Source organism: Trachypithecus francoisi, unplaced genomic scaffold (assembly GCF_009764315.1).
Source record: "Trachypithecus francoisi isolate TF-2019V2 unplaced genomic scaffold, Tfra_2.0 Lachesis_group8, whole genome shotgun sequence".
NCBI lineage: Eukaryota > Metazoa > Chordata > Mammalia > Primates > Cercopithecidae > Trachypithecus > Trachypithecus francoisi.
The window spans coordinates 372,308-389,067 of record NW_022681473.1 but is presented as its reverse complement, the minus strand read 5'-3'; the positions used below and the strand labels follow the sequence as shown (position 1 = coordinate 389,067).

The 16,760-nt window shown below is 61.6% G+C and overlaps 1 protein-coding gene and 1 long non-coding RNA gene across 8 annotated transcripts; one reads left to right on the top strand and one right to left on the bottom strand.

The window, feature by feature from the left end:
• Nucleotides 1–8,229: 8,229 nt before the first annotated feature.
• Nucleotides 8,230–11,010, top strand: LOC117080818. Its single transcript, XR_004435966.1, has 2 exons — nucleotides 8,230–8,345; nucleotides 8,844–11,010. It is a non-coding gene; the product is annotated as an uncharacterized LOC117080818 (long non-coding RNA).
• Nucleotides 11,011–13,087: 2,077 nt separating this feature from the next.
• On the bottom strand, nucleotides 13,088–16,734 carry RASSF7 (Ras association domain family member 7). Of its 7 annotated transcripts, none has more exons than XM_033207961.1 (6): nucleotides 16,124–16,244; nucleotides 15,265–15,395; nucleotides 14,157–14,854; nucleotides 13,791–13,919; nucleotides 13,631–13,712; nucleotides 13,088–13,551 (listed from the first exon to the last, which is right to left on the bottom strand). In XM_033207961.1, exons 2-6 carry the CDS (start codon nucleotides 15,386–15,388, stop codon nucleotides 13,520–13,522), a joined length of 1,065 nt encoding a protein of 354 aa, XP_033063852.1. In that variant the 5' UTR covers nucleotides 15,389–15,395; nucleotides 16,124–16,244; the 3' UTR covers nucleotides 13,088–13,519. The 7 variants fall into 7 exon arrangements, with proteins under 7 accessions (XP_033063852.1, XP_033063853.1, XP_033063851.1 ...); XM_033207962.1 differs by having other exon boundaries at nucleotides 15,680–16,182; XM_033207960.1 differs by lacking the exon at nucleotides 16,124–16,244 and adding an exon at nucleotides 16,638–16,734 and having other exon boundaries at nucleotides 13,088–13,712.
• Between the last annotated feature and the right edge of the window lie 26 nt (nucleotides 16,735–16,760).

Below are 16,760 nucleotides of genomic sequence, written 5' to 3'. Positions count from 1 at the left end.
GTCCCCCCCCGCGGCCGGGAGAGCTGGTACCGCCCGGATCTCCGCCCACCGCCCAGAGCGAATGGGAGCTGCTTCCTGTACGTCAGCTCCGCCCCCACGCCCGCAGCCCGGTCCCTCCTCGGGCCCGCAGCCCCACCCCGCCCCAAAGCACGTAGCCCCGCCCCCACACCCTCAGCCCCGCCCCGCCCCGCGCCCGCAGCTCCACCCCCACGCCCGCAGCCCCGCCCCGCCTCGGGCCCGCAGCCCCCACGGCCCCGCCCCAACCCTCGCAGTCCGGTCTGGCGCTCGCCGCTCCACAGCCCCGCCCCCACCCTCGCAGCCCCGCCTCCGCACCGCAACCCCGCCCCCCTGCCCGCAGCACCTCGCAGGCCCGCGCGCGGCCGGAGTACCTGGGGAGGGCAGTTCTGGCGTCCGCTGCTACGAGCGCCGCGCTCCTCTGACCAAACACTGCCGGAGCCCTCCGTGAGCCGACTATTCCAACCTAGCCACACGTCTCTCCGTCTCGCAGCAGGCGCGGTGAAACGTGCGCGCTGGCGAACTAGGCGGGCTCGGTAGGACGCGGCCGTGCCGTCCCGTGTGGATTTGGCGCCGGGTGGCCCTGAGGATGTCGCGCAGAAGCCGTACGGGCCCCGGGACGCAGGCCCGCGCGGCTGCAGCGCACCCGGGGAGGCTCCGGGGGTCCCGAGCAGGCGCAGGCTCGCGAGACCCCCTGGCCGCTGCGGGGAGCGTTGGGGAGGCGTCCGGAGCGGGCGCCAGAGACCCGCGGGCGCCCGGTGCAGGGGCTGCCGGGGCTGGGACCCGGGTGGGTCTGCGCAGGTGTGGGAAGTGCCCGCTCCCGGTAGATGCTGCAGGCAGAGTTGCCAGGATTTGCTGAGGACTTTTGGAGGAATGAGGCGGGGAAGGACGAGCTTGAGAACCAACACCGGAGAGATGGGGAAGACGGGGGAGGCCTGAGCGCGGGCTGGCATGGCTGGGGAGGTTGTGCACTGCCCAAGGATGCTCACTGAGGAGCGTCTTCACGTCTCATCGTGGGTTCCTGTGTTTATTATGACAACTACCAGCAGCTCCCGAGGAGCAGCGACAGATGGTGGGGGGGGGGCCCCAAGCTGACCACAGGCGGTCGGTCCTCCTTCCCAGGAGCCTCAGCGTGTGTGTCCGCAGGTGCCCCTTTATCTAGCGCCCCTGGGGGAATGGGACGTGCCAGAGGAGATGAAGTGGGCAGAGGCTGCTGCACCGGATAAAGAGGAATATGTGGGAATCGCATGTGGGGTGTGCCTGAGGACCAAGGCCTGAACCCTGGGACTCCAACTTGAAGAGGTTTGGAATGTGCAAAGGAGACCAGAAGGAGGACAGGGGTGCTAGGGGTGGAGTGCTGGAGGAAAAACCAGGATAGGGGCTTCTGGAGGCCAGGGAGGGCGTGCACACACATCCGAGGGAGGGAGCCTGGGTGCAGCAGGGTGGGTCACTGCCACTCACCGAGGGCCAGCGGCGCTGGGGCCAGGGGCTGGAGTTTGGAGAGTGAGCAGAGAGCGCGCAGGGGCTGTGAACACCAACTTCTCTTTCAGGTCGATTTACTGCAAAGGGGAAGAAGGTAAAGGTGGAGGTAACTGAGGAGCAGGGCAAGAGAGGGGTGTGGTCTTCTGTAGGGTCCAGCCCTACGGGGGCTTCGTGAGTGTTCTCCGCGTGTGCGGAGATGAGAGATTGTAATAAATAAAGACACAAGACAAAGAGATAAAGAAAGCAGCTGGGCCCGGGGGACCACTACCATCAAGAGGGCAGAGACCAGCAGTGGCCCTGAATGGCTGGGCGCGCTGATATTTATTGCATACAAGGGGGCGGGGTAAGGAGGGTGGATCTTCTAAGTGATAAGGTGAAGTAAGTCACGTGCTCACAGGACAGGGGGCCCTTCCGTTTTAGGTAGCCAAAGCACAGAGAGAAGGCAGCATACATCAGCGTTTTCTTCCATGCACTTATAAGAAAGATCAAAGACTTTAAGATTTTCACTATGTCTTCTACCGCTGTCTACTACGAACTTCAAAGAGGAACCAGGAGTACGGGAGGAACATGAAAGTGGACAAGGAGCGTGACCGTTGAAGCACAGCACCACAGGGAGGGGTTTCGGCCTCCGGGTGACTGCGGGCAGGCCTTGGTAATATCCAGCCTCCCACAAGAAGCTGGTGGAGCAGAGCGTTCCCTGACTCCTCCAAGCAAAGGAGACTCCCTTTCGCGGTCTGCTAGGTAACGGGTGTCTTCCCAGACACTGGCGTTACCTCTTGACCAAGGAGCCCTCACACGGTCCTTATGTGGGCGTGACGGAGGACTCATCTCTTGCCTTCTCGGTCACTTCTCATGATGTCCCTTCAGCACCTGACCCTATAACCCCCGATTATTCCTAAGTTATATTAGTAATGCAACAAAGAGTAATATTAAAAGCCAATGATTAATAATGTTTATAATAATTAATTGTCCATAATATCTCTATATCTAATTTGTATTATGACTTTTTTTTTTTTTTTTTGAGACGGAGTCTTGCTCTGTCGCCCAGGCTGGAGTGCAGTGGCCGGATCTCAGCTCACTGCAAGCTCCGCCTCCCGGGTTTACGCCATTCTCCTGCCTCAGCCTCCCTTGCACCAGGCACCTCCCCTACCTTTGCATGTGCCATGTGTCTACACTACAGGCGTCGCCACCTCGCCCGGCTAGTTTTTGTATTTTTTAGTGGAGACGGGGTTTCACCATGTTAGCCAGGATGGTCTCGAACTCCTGACCTCGTGATCCGCCCGTCTCGGCCTCCCAAAGTGCTGGGATGACAGGCTTGAGCCACCGCGCCCAGCCCTATTATGACTATTCTTATTCTGTTTTCTTTATTATACTGAAACAGTTTGTGCCTTCAGTCTCTTGCCTTGGCACCTAAGTAATATTTCGCCCACAGTTTTGTTTGCAATGAGAGAAATACCAGGCACTTATGGGTTCTGAAAATGCCCTTGAAGGAAGGAGTGGATGGTGCCGAAGAGACTGTGGAGGACTCTGGAGCAATCTACTCTTGGTGGGCCAGAGGGGCTGGGTGTCACGGCGGTCACCCAGGCCAGCCACCTGAACTCACACACTTCAGTCTCAGTTTCTCAACCTCTGTGTGCCTCCATGTCTTTGGCTGTGAAACAGGAATGTGGGTGCTCATGGCTACCTCTTCGGTCATTGTGAGGACGAGATGGGTACGCCTCAGGTGGGGTCCCGTGTGGTCAGCAGGCTGAGGGACTGCCCTCTGCCTTGCACCAGGCACCTCCCCTACCTTTGCATGTGCCATGTGTCTGCCTGCTGGACATTAGATGCAGGGGTATCCACAGACACGCCGACGCTCCTGGGAAGGAGGACAGGCCACCTGGGGGACTGCTGGTAATTGTCATAATAAACACATGCACCCAGGCCAGGCATGGTGGCACTCGCCCTGTTATCCCAGCACTTTGGGAGGCCACAGCGGGAGGATCACTTGAGCCCAAGAGTTCCAACATGGGCAACGTGGTGAGAGTTCCTCTCTACAAAAAATAAAAAAAAGATTAGCCTGAGACGGTAGTGCACACCTGTAGCCCCAGCTACCCGGCAGGCTGAAGTGGGAGAATTGCTTGAGACCAGGAGGTTGAGACTGCAGTGAACCGTGATGGCACCACTGCACTGCAGCCTGGGCGACAGAGTGAGACCCTGTCTCAAAAACAATAGAGCCAGGTGCAGTGGCTCACACCTGCAATCCCAGCACTTTGGGAGGCTCAGGCAGGAGGATGGCTCACACCTGCAATCCCAGCACTTTGGGAAGCTGAGGCAGGAGGATCACCTGAGGTCAGGAGTTGGAGGTCAATCTGGCTAACACGGTGAAACCCCGTCTCTACTAAAAATACAAAAATTAGCTGGGCATGGTTATGTGTGCCTATAGTCCCAGCTACTTGGGAGGATGAGGCAGGAGAATGCTGTGAACCTGGGAGGCAGGGGTTACAGTGAGCCAAGATCGTGCCACTGCACTCCAGCCTGGGTGATAGAGCGAGACTCTGTCTCAAAAATAAATAAACACGGCCGGGCGCGGTGGCTCAAGCCTGTAATCCTAGCACTTTGGGAGGCCGAGACGGGCGGATCACAAGGTCAGGAGATCAAGACCATCCTGGCTAACACGGTGAAACCCCGTCTCTACTAAAAAATACAAAAAACTAGTCGGGTGAGGTGGCGGGCGCCTGTAGCCCCAGCTACTCGGGAGGCTGAGGCAGGAGAATAGCGTAAACCTGGGAGGCGGAGCTCGCAGTGAGCTGAGATCCGGCCACTGCACTCCAGCCTGGGCGACACAGCGAGACTCTGTCTCAAAAAATAAATAAATAAATAAATAAACACATGCATCCACATGGAGACACGAAGGACGTCCTCAGTGAGCATAATCCTTGGTCAGTGCACAACCAACCCAGGTATGCCAGACAACACTCAAGCTCAGGTGTGAGAAGTATCCCCAGGCAGCTGCCCAGAACCAAACTAGGCCCAAACTGTGCACAGGTGGTGCTTCTTGAGAGCACGGGCACATACCTATACCTCCAACCTACTGATTCCCACCCCCGCACACACTCTCCTGACACAAAATGACTCCTTACCTGCTCATACGTGGATAGATGCCTCACACACCAGCAGGCAGACACCTCCCGTGTACAGCACCTCCCCTGCACACTGACAGGTCACCCCCAACCACCCCATCACCTGCTAGTGTCAGTGTGCACACATGTGCATCCTGCCCACACATCCTCACACAGACCCACACACTGAGGCTCTGGCCAGATTGCTAGTCAATGCTGCCATGTGCTGCCCCTGTCCCTTGCAGACACAAGCATGGTGTGCACGCTCCTGGTGTGCCCGGGGAAGATGGAGCTGGGCTAGGAGCTCCCTTGCTTCTGTCCAGCCAGGCCAGCTTCTCCCGGAGGGCCCAGTCCAGCCCTTTCCCGCCCCTGCCCCCCACCCTGCCATCAGGTCTGTGTGTACATACAGGGCTTGGTGGGCAGTGAGCTCCGTCATCGCCCCCTGCCAAGACCCATCCCACCCCCCGCAACAGGAGGACCCAGAGCCAGGTGGATGCCTGGGGGAGGCGGGGGCAGGGGTGGCTGGAGGAGGTGGGTGGGGTGAGAACAAAGAGTCAAACCTCTCAGAGTTGGGGGAGGGATGGGCAGGGCTGCATTTTGTATCTAGTGGAGGCAGATGTCTATGTGTCCCAGGGCTGCCATATCAAACGGCCACAAACCAGGGGCCTTAGACAACAGAAAGGCATTCTCTCAGTCTGGAAGCCAGAAGTCTGAGATCCAGGCTGGCAGGGCCCTACTCCCTGCTGAGGATCTGGGGAGGTCCTTCCTCTCCAGGTGTTCCTTGGCTAGAAGCCAGAAGTCTGAGATCCAGGCTGGCAGGGCCCTACTCCCTGCTGAGGATCTGGGGAGGTCCTTCATCTCCAGGTGTTCCTTGGCTATAACTTCGTATGGCCTCCCTCTGTGTCTGTGTCTCTTTCTCTCTCTCTCTTTTTCCTTTTTTTGAGACAGAGTCTCACTCTGTCACCCAGGCTGAAGTGCAGTGGCACCATCTCGGCTCACTGCAAGCTCCGCCTCCTGGGTTCACACCATTCTCCCACCTCAGCCTCCTGAGTAGCTAGGACTACAGGCACCCGCCACCACGCCCGGCTAATTTTTTTGTATTTTTAGTAGAGACGGGGTTTCACCGTGTTAGCCAGGATGGTCTCGATCTCCTGACCTCGTGATCCACCCACGTCGGCCTCCCAAAATGCTGGGATTACAGACGTGAGCCACTGTGCCCGGCCTTTCTTTTTTTTTTTTTTTTGTGATGGAGTCTTGTTCTGTTGCCCAGGCTAGAGTGCAATGGCACAATCTCGGCTCACCACAAACTCCGCCTCCCAGGTTCAAGCGATTCTCCTGTCTCAGCTTCCCAAGTAGCTGGGATTACAGGCATGCACCACCACAGCCAGCTAATTTTGTATTTTTAGTAGAGACAGGGTTTCTCCATGTTGATCAGGCTGGTCTTGAACTCGTGATCTCAGGTGATCCACCCGTCTTGGCCTCCCAAAGTGCTGGGATTACAAGCGTGAGCCACCACACCCAGCCTTCTCTCTTTTTCTGTTTTTTGTTTGTTTGTTTGAGACAGAGTCTTACTCTGTTGCCTAAGCTGGAGTGCAGTGGCGTGATCTCAGCTCACTGCCAGCCTCCCGGGTTCCAGCGATTCTCCTGCCTCAGCCTCCCAAATAGCTGGGATTACAAGCGCACACCACCACGCCTGGCTAATTTTTTGGTATTTTTAGCAGAGATGGGGTTTCACTATGCTGGCCAGGCTGGTCTCAAACTCTTGACCTCAGGTGATCTGCCCACCTCAGCCTCCCAGAGTGCTGGGATTACAGGCTTGAGCCACTGCGCCCAGGCTGTTTTCCCTCTTCTAAGCACACTGATCATTGGATTTAGGACCCACCCAGGTAGTCCAGGATGATCTCGTTTCAAGATGCTTCCCTTAATGACATCTGCAAAGACGCTTTCTCCCAGTGAGGGCACATTTGGGAGGCCTGGGTATTAGGATGTGGATATATCCTCTTTTTTGGGGGGCACCATCCCACTCACTACAGATGGTGAAAAAAGGTGCCTGTGAAATTGGCAGGACTGCGGGCAGAAGTGGGTTCACGTCGGCAGGGCACGACAGGAACGCAGAGCTGCCCTGTCCTCTTGCCCCTTCTTGTCCCCTAGTCTGACTGCCCTGGGAGCTTCTGCCCTGCCATGAAGACATGGGCCTTCTCAGGGCTCCCACTGACTCTTAGGGGCTCCTTCACGACCCACACGACCGAGATCTTGCTGACCTCTGACCCCCAATAGAACAGAGTGGCTCCAGGCTCCTCTGGGCACTTCCCCATCCACAGGCGGCCAGAGGTGCAAGGAGACACTGGGTTCTATTGGGGGCCAGGGGTCAAAGGGTCAGAAAGACCTTGGTCATGTCTTGCTGATTATGTCTCAGTCACCCCAGACTCTGCACCTGAATTTATGTCCCCAGCCTTCAAGCCCCTGAGGACATGGGCTGGGTCAGAGCCTCCCTGGGGCCCCAGCACTTCTCCAACGGGACTGGGGTTGGGGCAGCGAGCAGGCTGCGGCCTAGGCCTGCGCGGATGCCAATGCAGGGAGGTCACGGGGCCGGAGGAGGACAAAGAGCAGAGCGTTAAGTTTAGGGCCAGGGAGCCGAGGGGGGGCGGCCCGGGGCGGAGGACCAGGGTGACAGTGCCAAGGGGGACCAGCGGCCAAATCTCCCTTGGCTGCCACTTTGGGGCCTCACCCCAGAGTCCGATACTTCCAGGTCTGAAGCTGGCCCTGCGCGTCCTAACGAAGGTCAAACCGTCAAGGCTCCTTCGATTTTACACCTTTTCAGGGCACAGACAGGCTACTCTCGCCTCATCCCCGCAAAAGACCGGCACGGGGCTGCAAGGACCCCCGAGCCCCGTGCAGCACCCCCTCCAGGCTCCAGAGGCTTCCGCGGAGACAGAGCGCGCAGGAGGGACCCAGAGTCCCCAAGGGCGTCCCGTGGGGGTCACCAGGCAAACCAGGCAGAGCCAGAGCCCCCTCCTCGCCAGCCGGACGGTCCCGGGCCTAGTATGGGGGCCCCAGGTCGCCCAGGGGATGGCGCGTGCGTCCCGAGGACGCCGTGTCCGGGCTCGCGCAGGCCCCTCCCGGGTCACAGCCCGGGATACGTGAGCCGGGCACCCAGCGGGGTCGGGGGGAGGCGGCCCGCGGGACGCGAGTGCGGGGCATGGAGGCGGCCGGGTCGTACCACCGCGCCGCTGGGAGAGGGGCAGCTCCCAGCCGGCCCTACAGCCCCACACACAACCGCGGGCGGGGAACCCGGCTCCAGGCTGTGCCCTACGCCCAGCCCGGAAGCCCCGCGAGCCCGGGCCGTACCACCGCGAGGCGGGAGGAGGACCACCTCGGGCCGTACCATCCGCCAGGCTGGGGGACGCGCCCTGGCCCCGCCGCGCCCTCGCAGCTGGCGCCCCGCAGGCCCCGCCCGGCAGGTGCCGCCCCTCCCCGGGCCGACGTGCAGAAAAGAACGCGCCAGCCTCGCCCGCGAAGGGCCGCGCGGCGGTGGGCGGGGCGTCGCGAATCCCCCTCGCGCCCACTGGCTGCGTTGCGGTAGGGCGGGCCAGGCTCGGCCGACCATTGGCTACGGGACCAGGTCATTTGCATACGGGGCTGGGCGTGGGGCGGCTGGGCCCGGGGCGGGCAGGGGGCGCGAGGGTTCCCGCGGCCGCAGCTGAAGTTGGGCCGAGAGCCGGCGACGACCCCGCGCCGGGGTCGCAGGTGACGCGCGAGGGATCCCAGGTTAGCGGGCGGGGCGCCCCTCAGGGGCCGCCCTCCCGCGGGGGCTGCGGGGGATCGGGCTGGGCAGGGGCGGCGGGGCTCGGACGCCCAAGTTGGAGGGGACGGGTGTGGGGTCGATCCCTCCGCCCGCCCACCCGGCAGTCCCTCCGGGCGCAGGGCAGCCCCTGCCCACCGCACACTGCGCTGCCCCAGACCCACTGTGCGTGTGACAGCGGCTGATCTGTGCCTGGGCAGCGCGACCCTCCTGGCCCCGTGATCCGGGTCTGGCGGGCAGGCGACCGGCCACACGGGGACGCGAGGGCAGCTGGACACTGGGGGGAGGGGGTGCCCTGTGGACCGGGTGTGCCTGTCTGGCCACCAGGGACGGCGGGTTGGGGGAGCGGAATCATTCGGGGGCTTTGCTGCCCTCCGCTTACTGGGGCTGAGGCTGGGCCAGATACCCTCTTGGAGGGAACTTTCTTTTCCTTGTGTGTCCAGGGTACCGGTGTGCGGAGTTCCTGTTGCCAAGCCGAAGTTGGCCCTGGGCAGGCACAGGTGTTGTGGTCATATCTTGAACCAACAGGACCATCCTCCTGAGGGCCACCTCTGGGGACTTCCTACTGGAAGAGAGTGACGGATTTGGTGCTTCTGTGTGTTGCTGCTGCTTCAGTGGGGCCACTGCAGAAATCAGCGCATGGACCGTCCAGCAGCCTGTCTGCTGAGCCTGCTTTCTTCTGAAGTTTACTGTGAAAATCAGGACCGGGGCGAGTCCGAGCCTACAGGCCCTGTCCCCCCTCCCCAGGTCTGCAGGAGTTGAGGGCTGCACTCGCTCGCTGGAGAGAGAGAGGCAGATTTAGTGGATGCCTGGCAGGGACTCCAACTGGCCTTTGGAAGCTCCCTGTCCTGACAGGGTTGCCTGTCACCACTGTGTACTGAGGCTTGGCGGGACCTGCACCTGGGAAAGGCTGTGTGTGGCCTTGGGGTCCACACCTGCAGAGCTGACTTACTGCCAGACGGTGACTTACTGTGGGCCACGCTCAGTGAACTGGGGTGTCCTCAGCTGGCCCTACAGAGCACTTCTGTGCTGGGGATGAGTAGGAACTCTGGGCGAGAAGGGCGCCAGCACTGCCCCTCGATACAGCCTGGCTCTGCCTTCTGCCCATACTTATACCAGGTGGGATCTCTGCCCTGCATCCCCTGGGGATTGGCTGGACTTGGGTCCGCCCTGCTGTGGAACTGTATGTTTTTAGGGAGGCCAGCCTTTCCTCACATCGGCACAGTTCACAATATAGTTTTCAAAGTAAACTTTTCAGCAACTCAAAGGTTTGCTGAGTGATCTGAAGCATTCTGGCAACTTTTTGGGGCCATGGGATTTGGTTCACCTGAAACAGCCAGTGAGATGCTGGGCGCGGTGGCTCACGCCCGTAATCCCAACACTTCAGGAGGCGGAGGCGGGTGATCGATCACTTGAGATCAGGAGTTCAAGACCAGCCTGGGCAACGTGGCGAAACCCCGTCTCTACTAAAAATACAAAAATTAGCTGGGCATGGTGGTGGGCACCTGTAATCCCAGCTACTTGGAAGACTGAGGCAAGAGAATCACTTGAACCTGGGAGGTGGAGGTTGCAGCGAGACAAGATTGCGCCATTGCACTCCAGTCTCAGTGGCAAGAGAGACTCTGTCTCAAAAAATAAAAAATGAAACAGCCAGTGAGGAGGAAGGCTCCCCGCCTTCCCCACCCCAGAACACAGCAGCTGCTGGGACACCCTCTTGGTGGGGAAGAAGGCCGGTTAGCTTCGTCAGAGCTAGCAGCAGCAGACCAGGGACGGGCACCTGGGCAGTGGCCTCAAAAGGAACAGGTGTTCCTTGAAAACACAAAGGAACAGCACGTTGCGTGCTCTGCCAGTTCCACGCCTGCTTCCCGCTGGGGGGCTGGGGCGTGTGGGGCAGAGCTCATGACCCCCGGGAGGACATGGGGGTGGGCTCCGGATGGCACCTGGCATTGCCCCCTGCTGGCCTGCGAGATGGTGTGGAGGGCTGGTCACAGAGGTACAACCATCCCTCCAGAATGTGAGTGGGGGCTGTGGATGGAGGAGTAGGTCCCTCAGACCCCAGGCGTGCTGCCCAGGCACAACTCACTTGGCCTATGCATTCCAGGCTCCACCCCTTGTGACCCTGGGCTTAGCTCCATCTGGGGCCACAGGTCAGGCAGGTCCAGGCCCCCAAGGACCTCCCAGGGACAGGCGGCTGTGAGCTGGGCAGACAAGAGTGAGGTCAGGTGGGGGTTCCGGCTTGCTGACGCCAGCGTTTGGAGGCTTCCACTGCTGCCTGGCCTCCCTGCATTCCCTGTTCCCTGCCTCAGGCAGGAAATAACCAAGCTGAGTTGCACCTGCACAGCAGTGAGCTCCTGGTGGTCCTGGCCTCTAGGGAGCCCTGTGGATGGCTTCCCTGCCCAAGTTCAGGACTTCCTCGTTCCCTTTGCTCCAGAGAAAGGGGGCAGCACCAGACCCAGATCCAGGGCCACCCAAGAGAAAGCTGAGTCCATCCCAAACTCGCCCACTCTCAAAGCACAAAGACCCCATGATCTAGGGCAAGCTTGTCCAACTGTCGGCCCATGGAGTGGCTTTGAATGCAGCCCAACGCATATCTAAACTTTCTTAAACATTGTGAGGTTTTTTCTTTTTTTGAGACTGAGTCTCGGTCACCCAGGCTGGAGTGCAGAGGTCCAGTTTGGGTTCACTGCAAGCTCTGCCTCCTGGGTTCATGCCATTCTCCTGCCTCAGCCTCCTGAGTAGCTGGGACTACAGGCACCTGCCACCATGTCCAGCTAATTTTTTGTATTTTTAATAGAGATGGGGTTTCACCGTGTTAGCCAGGATGGTCTCGATCTCCTGACCTCGTGATCCACTCACCTCGGCCTCCCAAAGTGATGGGATTACAGTCATGAGCCACTGTGCCCGGCCAACATTGCAAAGGTTTTTTTTACGATTTTTTCTTTAAGCTCATCAGCTATTGTTAGTGTATTCCATGTGTGGCCCAAGACAATTCTTCCAATGTGGCCCAGGGACGCCAAAATATTGGACACCCCTGACCTAGGGCATCCCCATCCTCTGTCCCAATCCCACCCATGGCTGTACCCAGGTGTAGGGATCCCCCACACTCTTCTCTAACTCCAACCACGGCCCCTGGAGTTGGGGTTGTATGGCTTACCCTGAGGACCAGGAGAGGTGATAGCCCAAGGGCCCAGGCAGGGGCTGGGCTGGGATGTGGACACGATTTTTTTTTTTTTTATTTTGGAGACAGAGTCTTGCTCTGTCACCCAGGCTGGAGTGCAGTGGTGCAATCTCGGCTCACTGCAAGCTCCGCCTCCCAGGTTCAAGCGATTCTGCTGCCTCAGCCTCCCAAGTAGCTGGGATTACAGGCGCCTGCCACCACGCCTTTTTTTTTTTTTTTTTAATTGAGACAGAGTCTTGCTCTGTTTCCCAGGCTGGAATGTGGTGGCGCGATCTCGGCTCACTGCAAACTCCACACACACCCCGGGTTCATGCCATTCTCCTGCCTCAGCCTCCCGAGTAGCTGGGACTACAGGCGCCCACCATCACGCCTGGTTTTTTGTATTTTTAGTAGAGACAGGGTTTCACCATGTTAGTCAGGATGGTTTCGATCTCCTAACCTCGTAATCCGTCCACCTCAGCCTCCCAAAGTGCTGGGATTACAGGTGTGAGCCACCGCGCCTGGCCAATTTTTTGTATTTTTAGTAGAGTTGGGGTTCCATCACGTTGGCCAGGCTGGTCTCTAACTCCTGACCTCAGGTGATCCACCCCCTTCAGCTTCCCAAAGTGCTGGCATTATAGGTGTGGGCCACTGTGCCCGGCCCCTGCCCCAATTTCTTTTTTTTTTTTTTTTGAGGCGGAGTCTCGCTCTGTGGCCCGGACTGGTGTGCAGTGGCCAGATCTCAGCTCACTGCAAGCTCCGCCTCCCGGGTTTACGCCATTCTCCTGCCTCAGCCTCCCAAGTAGCTGGGACTACAGGCGCCCGCCACCTCGCCCGGCTAGTTTTTTTGTATTTTTTTAGTAGAGACGGGGTTTCACCGTGTTAGCCAGGATGGTCTCGATCTCCTGACCTCGTGATCCGCCCGTCTCGGCCTCCCAAAGTGCTGGGATTACAGGCTTGAGCCACCGCGCCCGGCCAACCCCCTGCCCCAATTTCAAAGCTTCAAGCTCATAGCAGACATTTCACACCCACCTGGGGAGGAGGGGGCAGCCCCTGCCCACTAGTACTCATGCCCTCCCTGGGGTGGTGAAGTGGCCTGGGCCTGGCTGACCTGAGTTTGGGACCCGCCCCCACAAGTTCTCAGTAAACCTGACGGGCGGGTCTAGCTTGTCCTGGTGTCCTCAGTTCCTGCTGCTAGTGGGGCCCAGGCAATAGGATGACGGGAGTCAGGTGGGAGGGGGTGCAGACAAACGCCCGGGACAGTCAGGCTGGGCTGAACCAGCAGGCCCGCGAGGCTGGGGCCTCACAGGAGAGCCCCTGGGGTTAGGTGAGGCAGAGCAGGTGGAATGTGGAGCCCAGGAAGCCCCAGCCCTGGGCCCTACTGAGCACTGGTGCCTGAGGGACCCTATTCTCAGACACTCCAGCTGTGGTGTGCCCCAGGTGTCTCAGGGTACTGCTCAGTGGCACCCCGTGGAGGCCCAAGTTCAAGACCTCAGACCCTGCCGGGCGCAGCTTCAGCACACACTCAAGCCGCTTCTGGCAGTTTATTGAGGTTTTCACGTTGGGCTAGGGGAAGTGGCACACACGTGCTTTTGCCGTGTACACACAGTGAAGGACCTCTCCCATAGGCAAGCACATGCTCACAGCTTGAGCACACTGTCCATGCATCTCCTGTCCCCAACAGGCAGTCGTGGCCTTTGGGGCCTGGCAAGGTCTGAGCTGGCTACGCCCCACGCTTTTCCAGGGTGCTGGCAGACCTGGCAAGGACTAGGGCAGTCCCCCACTGCACCCCCAGCTCCTGAGGCCACACCCAGGGCTTCCCACTGTGCGGTGGAGGAGCCCTCTGTGACCGCCAACTCTCCTTCTGTAGTCCAGGCAGGCCGGTCTCGAAGCCCTCACTAGGCTGTCACAGAGGCTGGGATTGGACTGCCAGAGGACGCCACTCGGGGGCAGAAGCTGCTGCTACCTCCAGGAGTTCTGCCTCATGGGGGCCACTGCGGGAGGACACAGGCTGAGGTGGCTGCGGCCACAGGAGGGCCTGGTGCCCCAGGGGGAGGTGGAGCGCAGACATACCCTCGGGGCCTAGGCTGGGCACCAGCATGGGACTCGGGGGGGTGCCCAGGAGGGAATCCTCTCTGGCTGGAGGCAGAGGGCCCTGTGGGTTGGGAAGTCAGCTTGGAGTGGGGCTGGGCCAGGTCCTCACCTCCCAGCCTCCCCCAAGAACCACTCCGACCTGAGTGCCAGGAGGGCCCCTGTCAGGCTGTGGGGGCGGTGGCAGCGCAGCCCCAGTCTGCTGGATGAACTGCTGCAGGTTGCACTGACGGAGTTCCCGGTTCAGCTCCTCCAGCTCCTGAGCCTGAGCCTGGGGGCACATGGGACCCTCAGGAGGTACAGCCACAGGACTCCATGCTCAGGCCCCAGAGGGAGTGCTCTCCCGAGTCGGACCCTGTGACCCCCATATCTGCTGGTGTCAGGGGTGGGGGAGTGACAGAGGATCAGGTCCCCAGGCTCACCTGCCTCCTGAGTTGGACCCTGTGACCCCCGTATCTGCCGGTGTAAGGGGTGGGGAAGTGACAGAGGATCAGGTCCCCAGGCTCACCTGCAAGGCTCGCTCTGCAGCCTCCAGGGCCCGGCTCACCAGAGCCAGGCTGCCCTGCACCTCCGCACTCTGCCGCTCCTGAACAGCCAGGTCCTGGCGCAGGCGCTCAGTGGCAGATGCCATAGGTGAGGGGGGCCCAGGGGCCTCCGCTGCCAGCTGCAGCTCAGCCTCCAAGGCACGGGCCTGAGCATCCAGGGCCTGCAGCCGGGCGGCATGCTCAGCAGTGGCCGCGCTTAGCGCCTGCAGGCGTGCCTGTCCCTCTCGCTCGCGGGCTTGCTCCCGACGCAGTTCCTGTTCCCAGAAGGCCTCATGGCCCAGCTCCTCAGCATTCCTCTGTACCCTGAGCTCCAGGCCCTGCAGGTCTGTGCAGCAACCTGGTATGGGTGTCACAGGGGCTGCAGGCCCAGGGGGTGAGAGGCTGGGGGCTGGCCCCGGGGTCAGTGTTTTGCGGGGCTCACAGCCCAGCGCTGCCCGTGGCTTTGCAGGGAGGCTGGCACGAATTGGGCAGCGTTCCGGGGGTGGACAGTTGTCTGAGGAGGGCCTTCCAGCCAGGCTGGGCCCTGTGCGCCTCAGGACAAACTGGACATCACTGGCGAACTGTCCGCAGGTGGCCTGGGCGCCCACTGGACACTCCTCTGGCAGCAGCTGCCGCTCCTTCTCCCTAAGCCGCTGCACAAGCACAAAGCGGCCAGTCTGGCCTGGTGGGGAGAGGAGAAGATCAGCCTATGTCCCCCCGACTCTCTGTCCACCTGGCTTAAGGAACTGGGGAGGACAAAAAGGATCAACAACCAGTCCCACTCTCCGGGGGCCACGGGGCTGGACCACTCTCCTCCGGGGCGGGGGGCCACGGGGCTGGACCACTCTCCTGGGGGGGAGCCACGGGGCTGGACCACTCTCCTCCGGGGTGGGCTACAGGGCCGGACCACTCTCCTCCGGGGGGGCCACGGGGCTGGACCACTCTCCTGGGGGGGAGCCACGGGGCTGGACCACTCTCCTCCGGGGGGGCCACGGGGCTGGACCACTCTCCTTCGGAGGGACCATGGGGCTGGACCACCAGGTCCCACTTCAGCTCTACCTGCCCAGCCTGCCTAACCCCGAGAGGACTCACCTATTGCTTGGGCTAGTGCGATGACCACTTCCTGGCAGGTGGTCTGCTCCGAGACCCCACAGACCACACGCTGGATGCCATCCACCCACACCTTCAGCTCCATGGCCGCCAGCCCCAACAACATCCCTGTTCTGTGGGGAGGATGCAGGCCACAGGGTCAGGACCTACCTACCCCTATCGAAGCCTGGTCCTCCTCTCTTTCTTCTCCTGGCCTGCCCTAGAAACGGCTGGGCTGGACCCCTCCGCATGGGCCCCACCCTCCTGTGCCAGCCCCACCCGCCGGCCACACATTCCTGGGGTGGCGGCCCTCCGGAGCACGCATCCTCCCCCACTTCACCAGCCTACTCTTGCCACGCCCGCACTCCCGGAACAAGGAGAATCATTAACCAGATCCAGGATTTCCTGCCCGCCTCACCTGGCTCGGAGGGCACTGCCCCCTCCCCGGGCGGCGTGGAGGCGCCCGCACGCCAGGCCCCGCGGCCGCCGCCATGGAAACGCCCCACCCCGACCTGCTCAGGCCGCAGAGGCGCTAGGGGTCGCGACCCAGACCTCGACCCTGCAGATCGAGCGGACTCCGGGTCTGAGCAGCCCCAGCCAGCCCAGGGAGCCCCGCCGCTGCCGCCCAATCGCTGCACTCGCCCCGAAGGTCCCGGTCCCCGCCGCCGGCACGGATGCCCGCGCCGCGACCCCAGCCTGGCGGGAGCCAGGGCGTCCCCGCTCCGCAGGGCGGGCGCAGGTGCGGCGCCGCCCCCGCTCTCCGTCCCGGCATCGCGGAAAACTCTGCCTAGTTGGAGTCGGCGCCCGGCCGCCTAGAGGCGCGCCCCGGGCTCGAGAGGCCCCAGGACCCTGCGCGGCTCACCTGGGCGCTCGCCAGCCTCTGTACCCGCTCGGGCGCCGCCGCAACCTGCCGCCCCCAGCGCCGCGGCGCGCCCCGGACCCGCGCCCCCATTGGCCCGCGGCCCGCACGCCCCGCCCCCAGCACCTCTATTGGCTGCTTAGCGCTGGTGTTCCGCCCCCCCCCCGCCCATTGGTTATCTGTCACGCCCCTCCCTGACCCATTGGCCTGCCGCCGCGCCCCGCCCCCAGAGACTCCAGGTGTGGGCGGGCCGGAGGGAGGGGCCGAGCCGCGGTCCCCGCCCCCACCCCCACCCCGCGAACAACGCGGAAACGCGACGGCTGCGACCTGCGGGCGGCGCGTCGAGGCAGGTGTCTGACCCCGCTCCTGGGCCGACTTCCTCAGCAGCCTTCTCGTGTGTGGCGGGTTCCCGCCCAGGGAAGATCTCTGGCTTGGGATCCCGCAACCCCCCGCCTGCGTTCAGGGGCAGAGGGACCAGCCCCTCCCCTCGCTTCCCGGGCCAGCCTGTGGAGCCTACCGCAGCGGCAGTAGCCTGGACGCGCAGGGGTCGCAGGCTCACCAGTCGCGGCAAGGGAGGTAGAACTCTGCGGAGCTGGCGGGCGCCGAGCCCTGGTGCGGGAGGTGCCCGCTCAGGAGAAGG

Excerpts from the sequence above, each read along its gene's own strand:
- RASSF7 (XM_033207960.1), bottom strand. The coding sequence starts at position 15,388 with ATGTTGTTGGGGCTGGCGGCCATGGAGCTGAAGGTGTGGGTGGATGGC. Across the intron at positions 14,855-15,264 it reads CGCACTAGCCCAAGCAATAG|GCCAGACTGGCCGCTTTGTG; the intron begins GTGAGTCCTCTC and ends TCTCCCCACCAG. Across the intron at positions 13,920-14,156 it reads CTGCAGAGCGAGCCTTGCAG|GCTCAGGCTCAGGAGCTGGA; the intron begins GTGAGCCTGGGG and ends ATGTGCCCCCAG.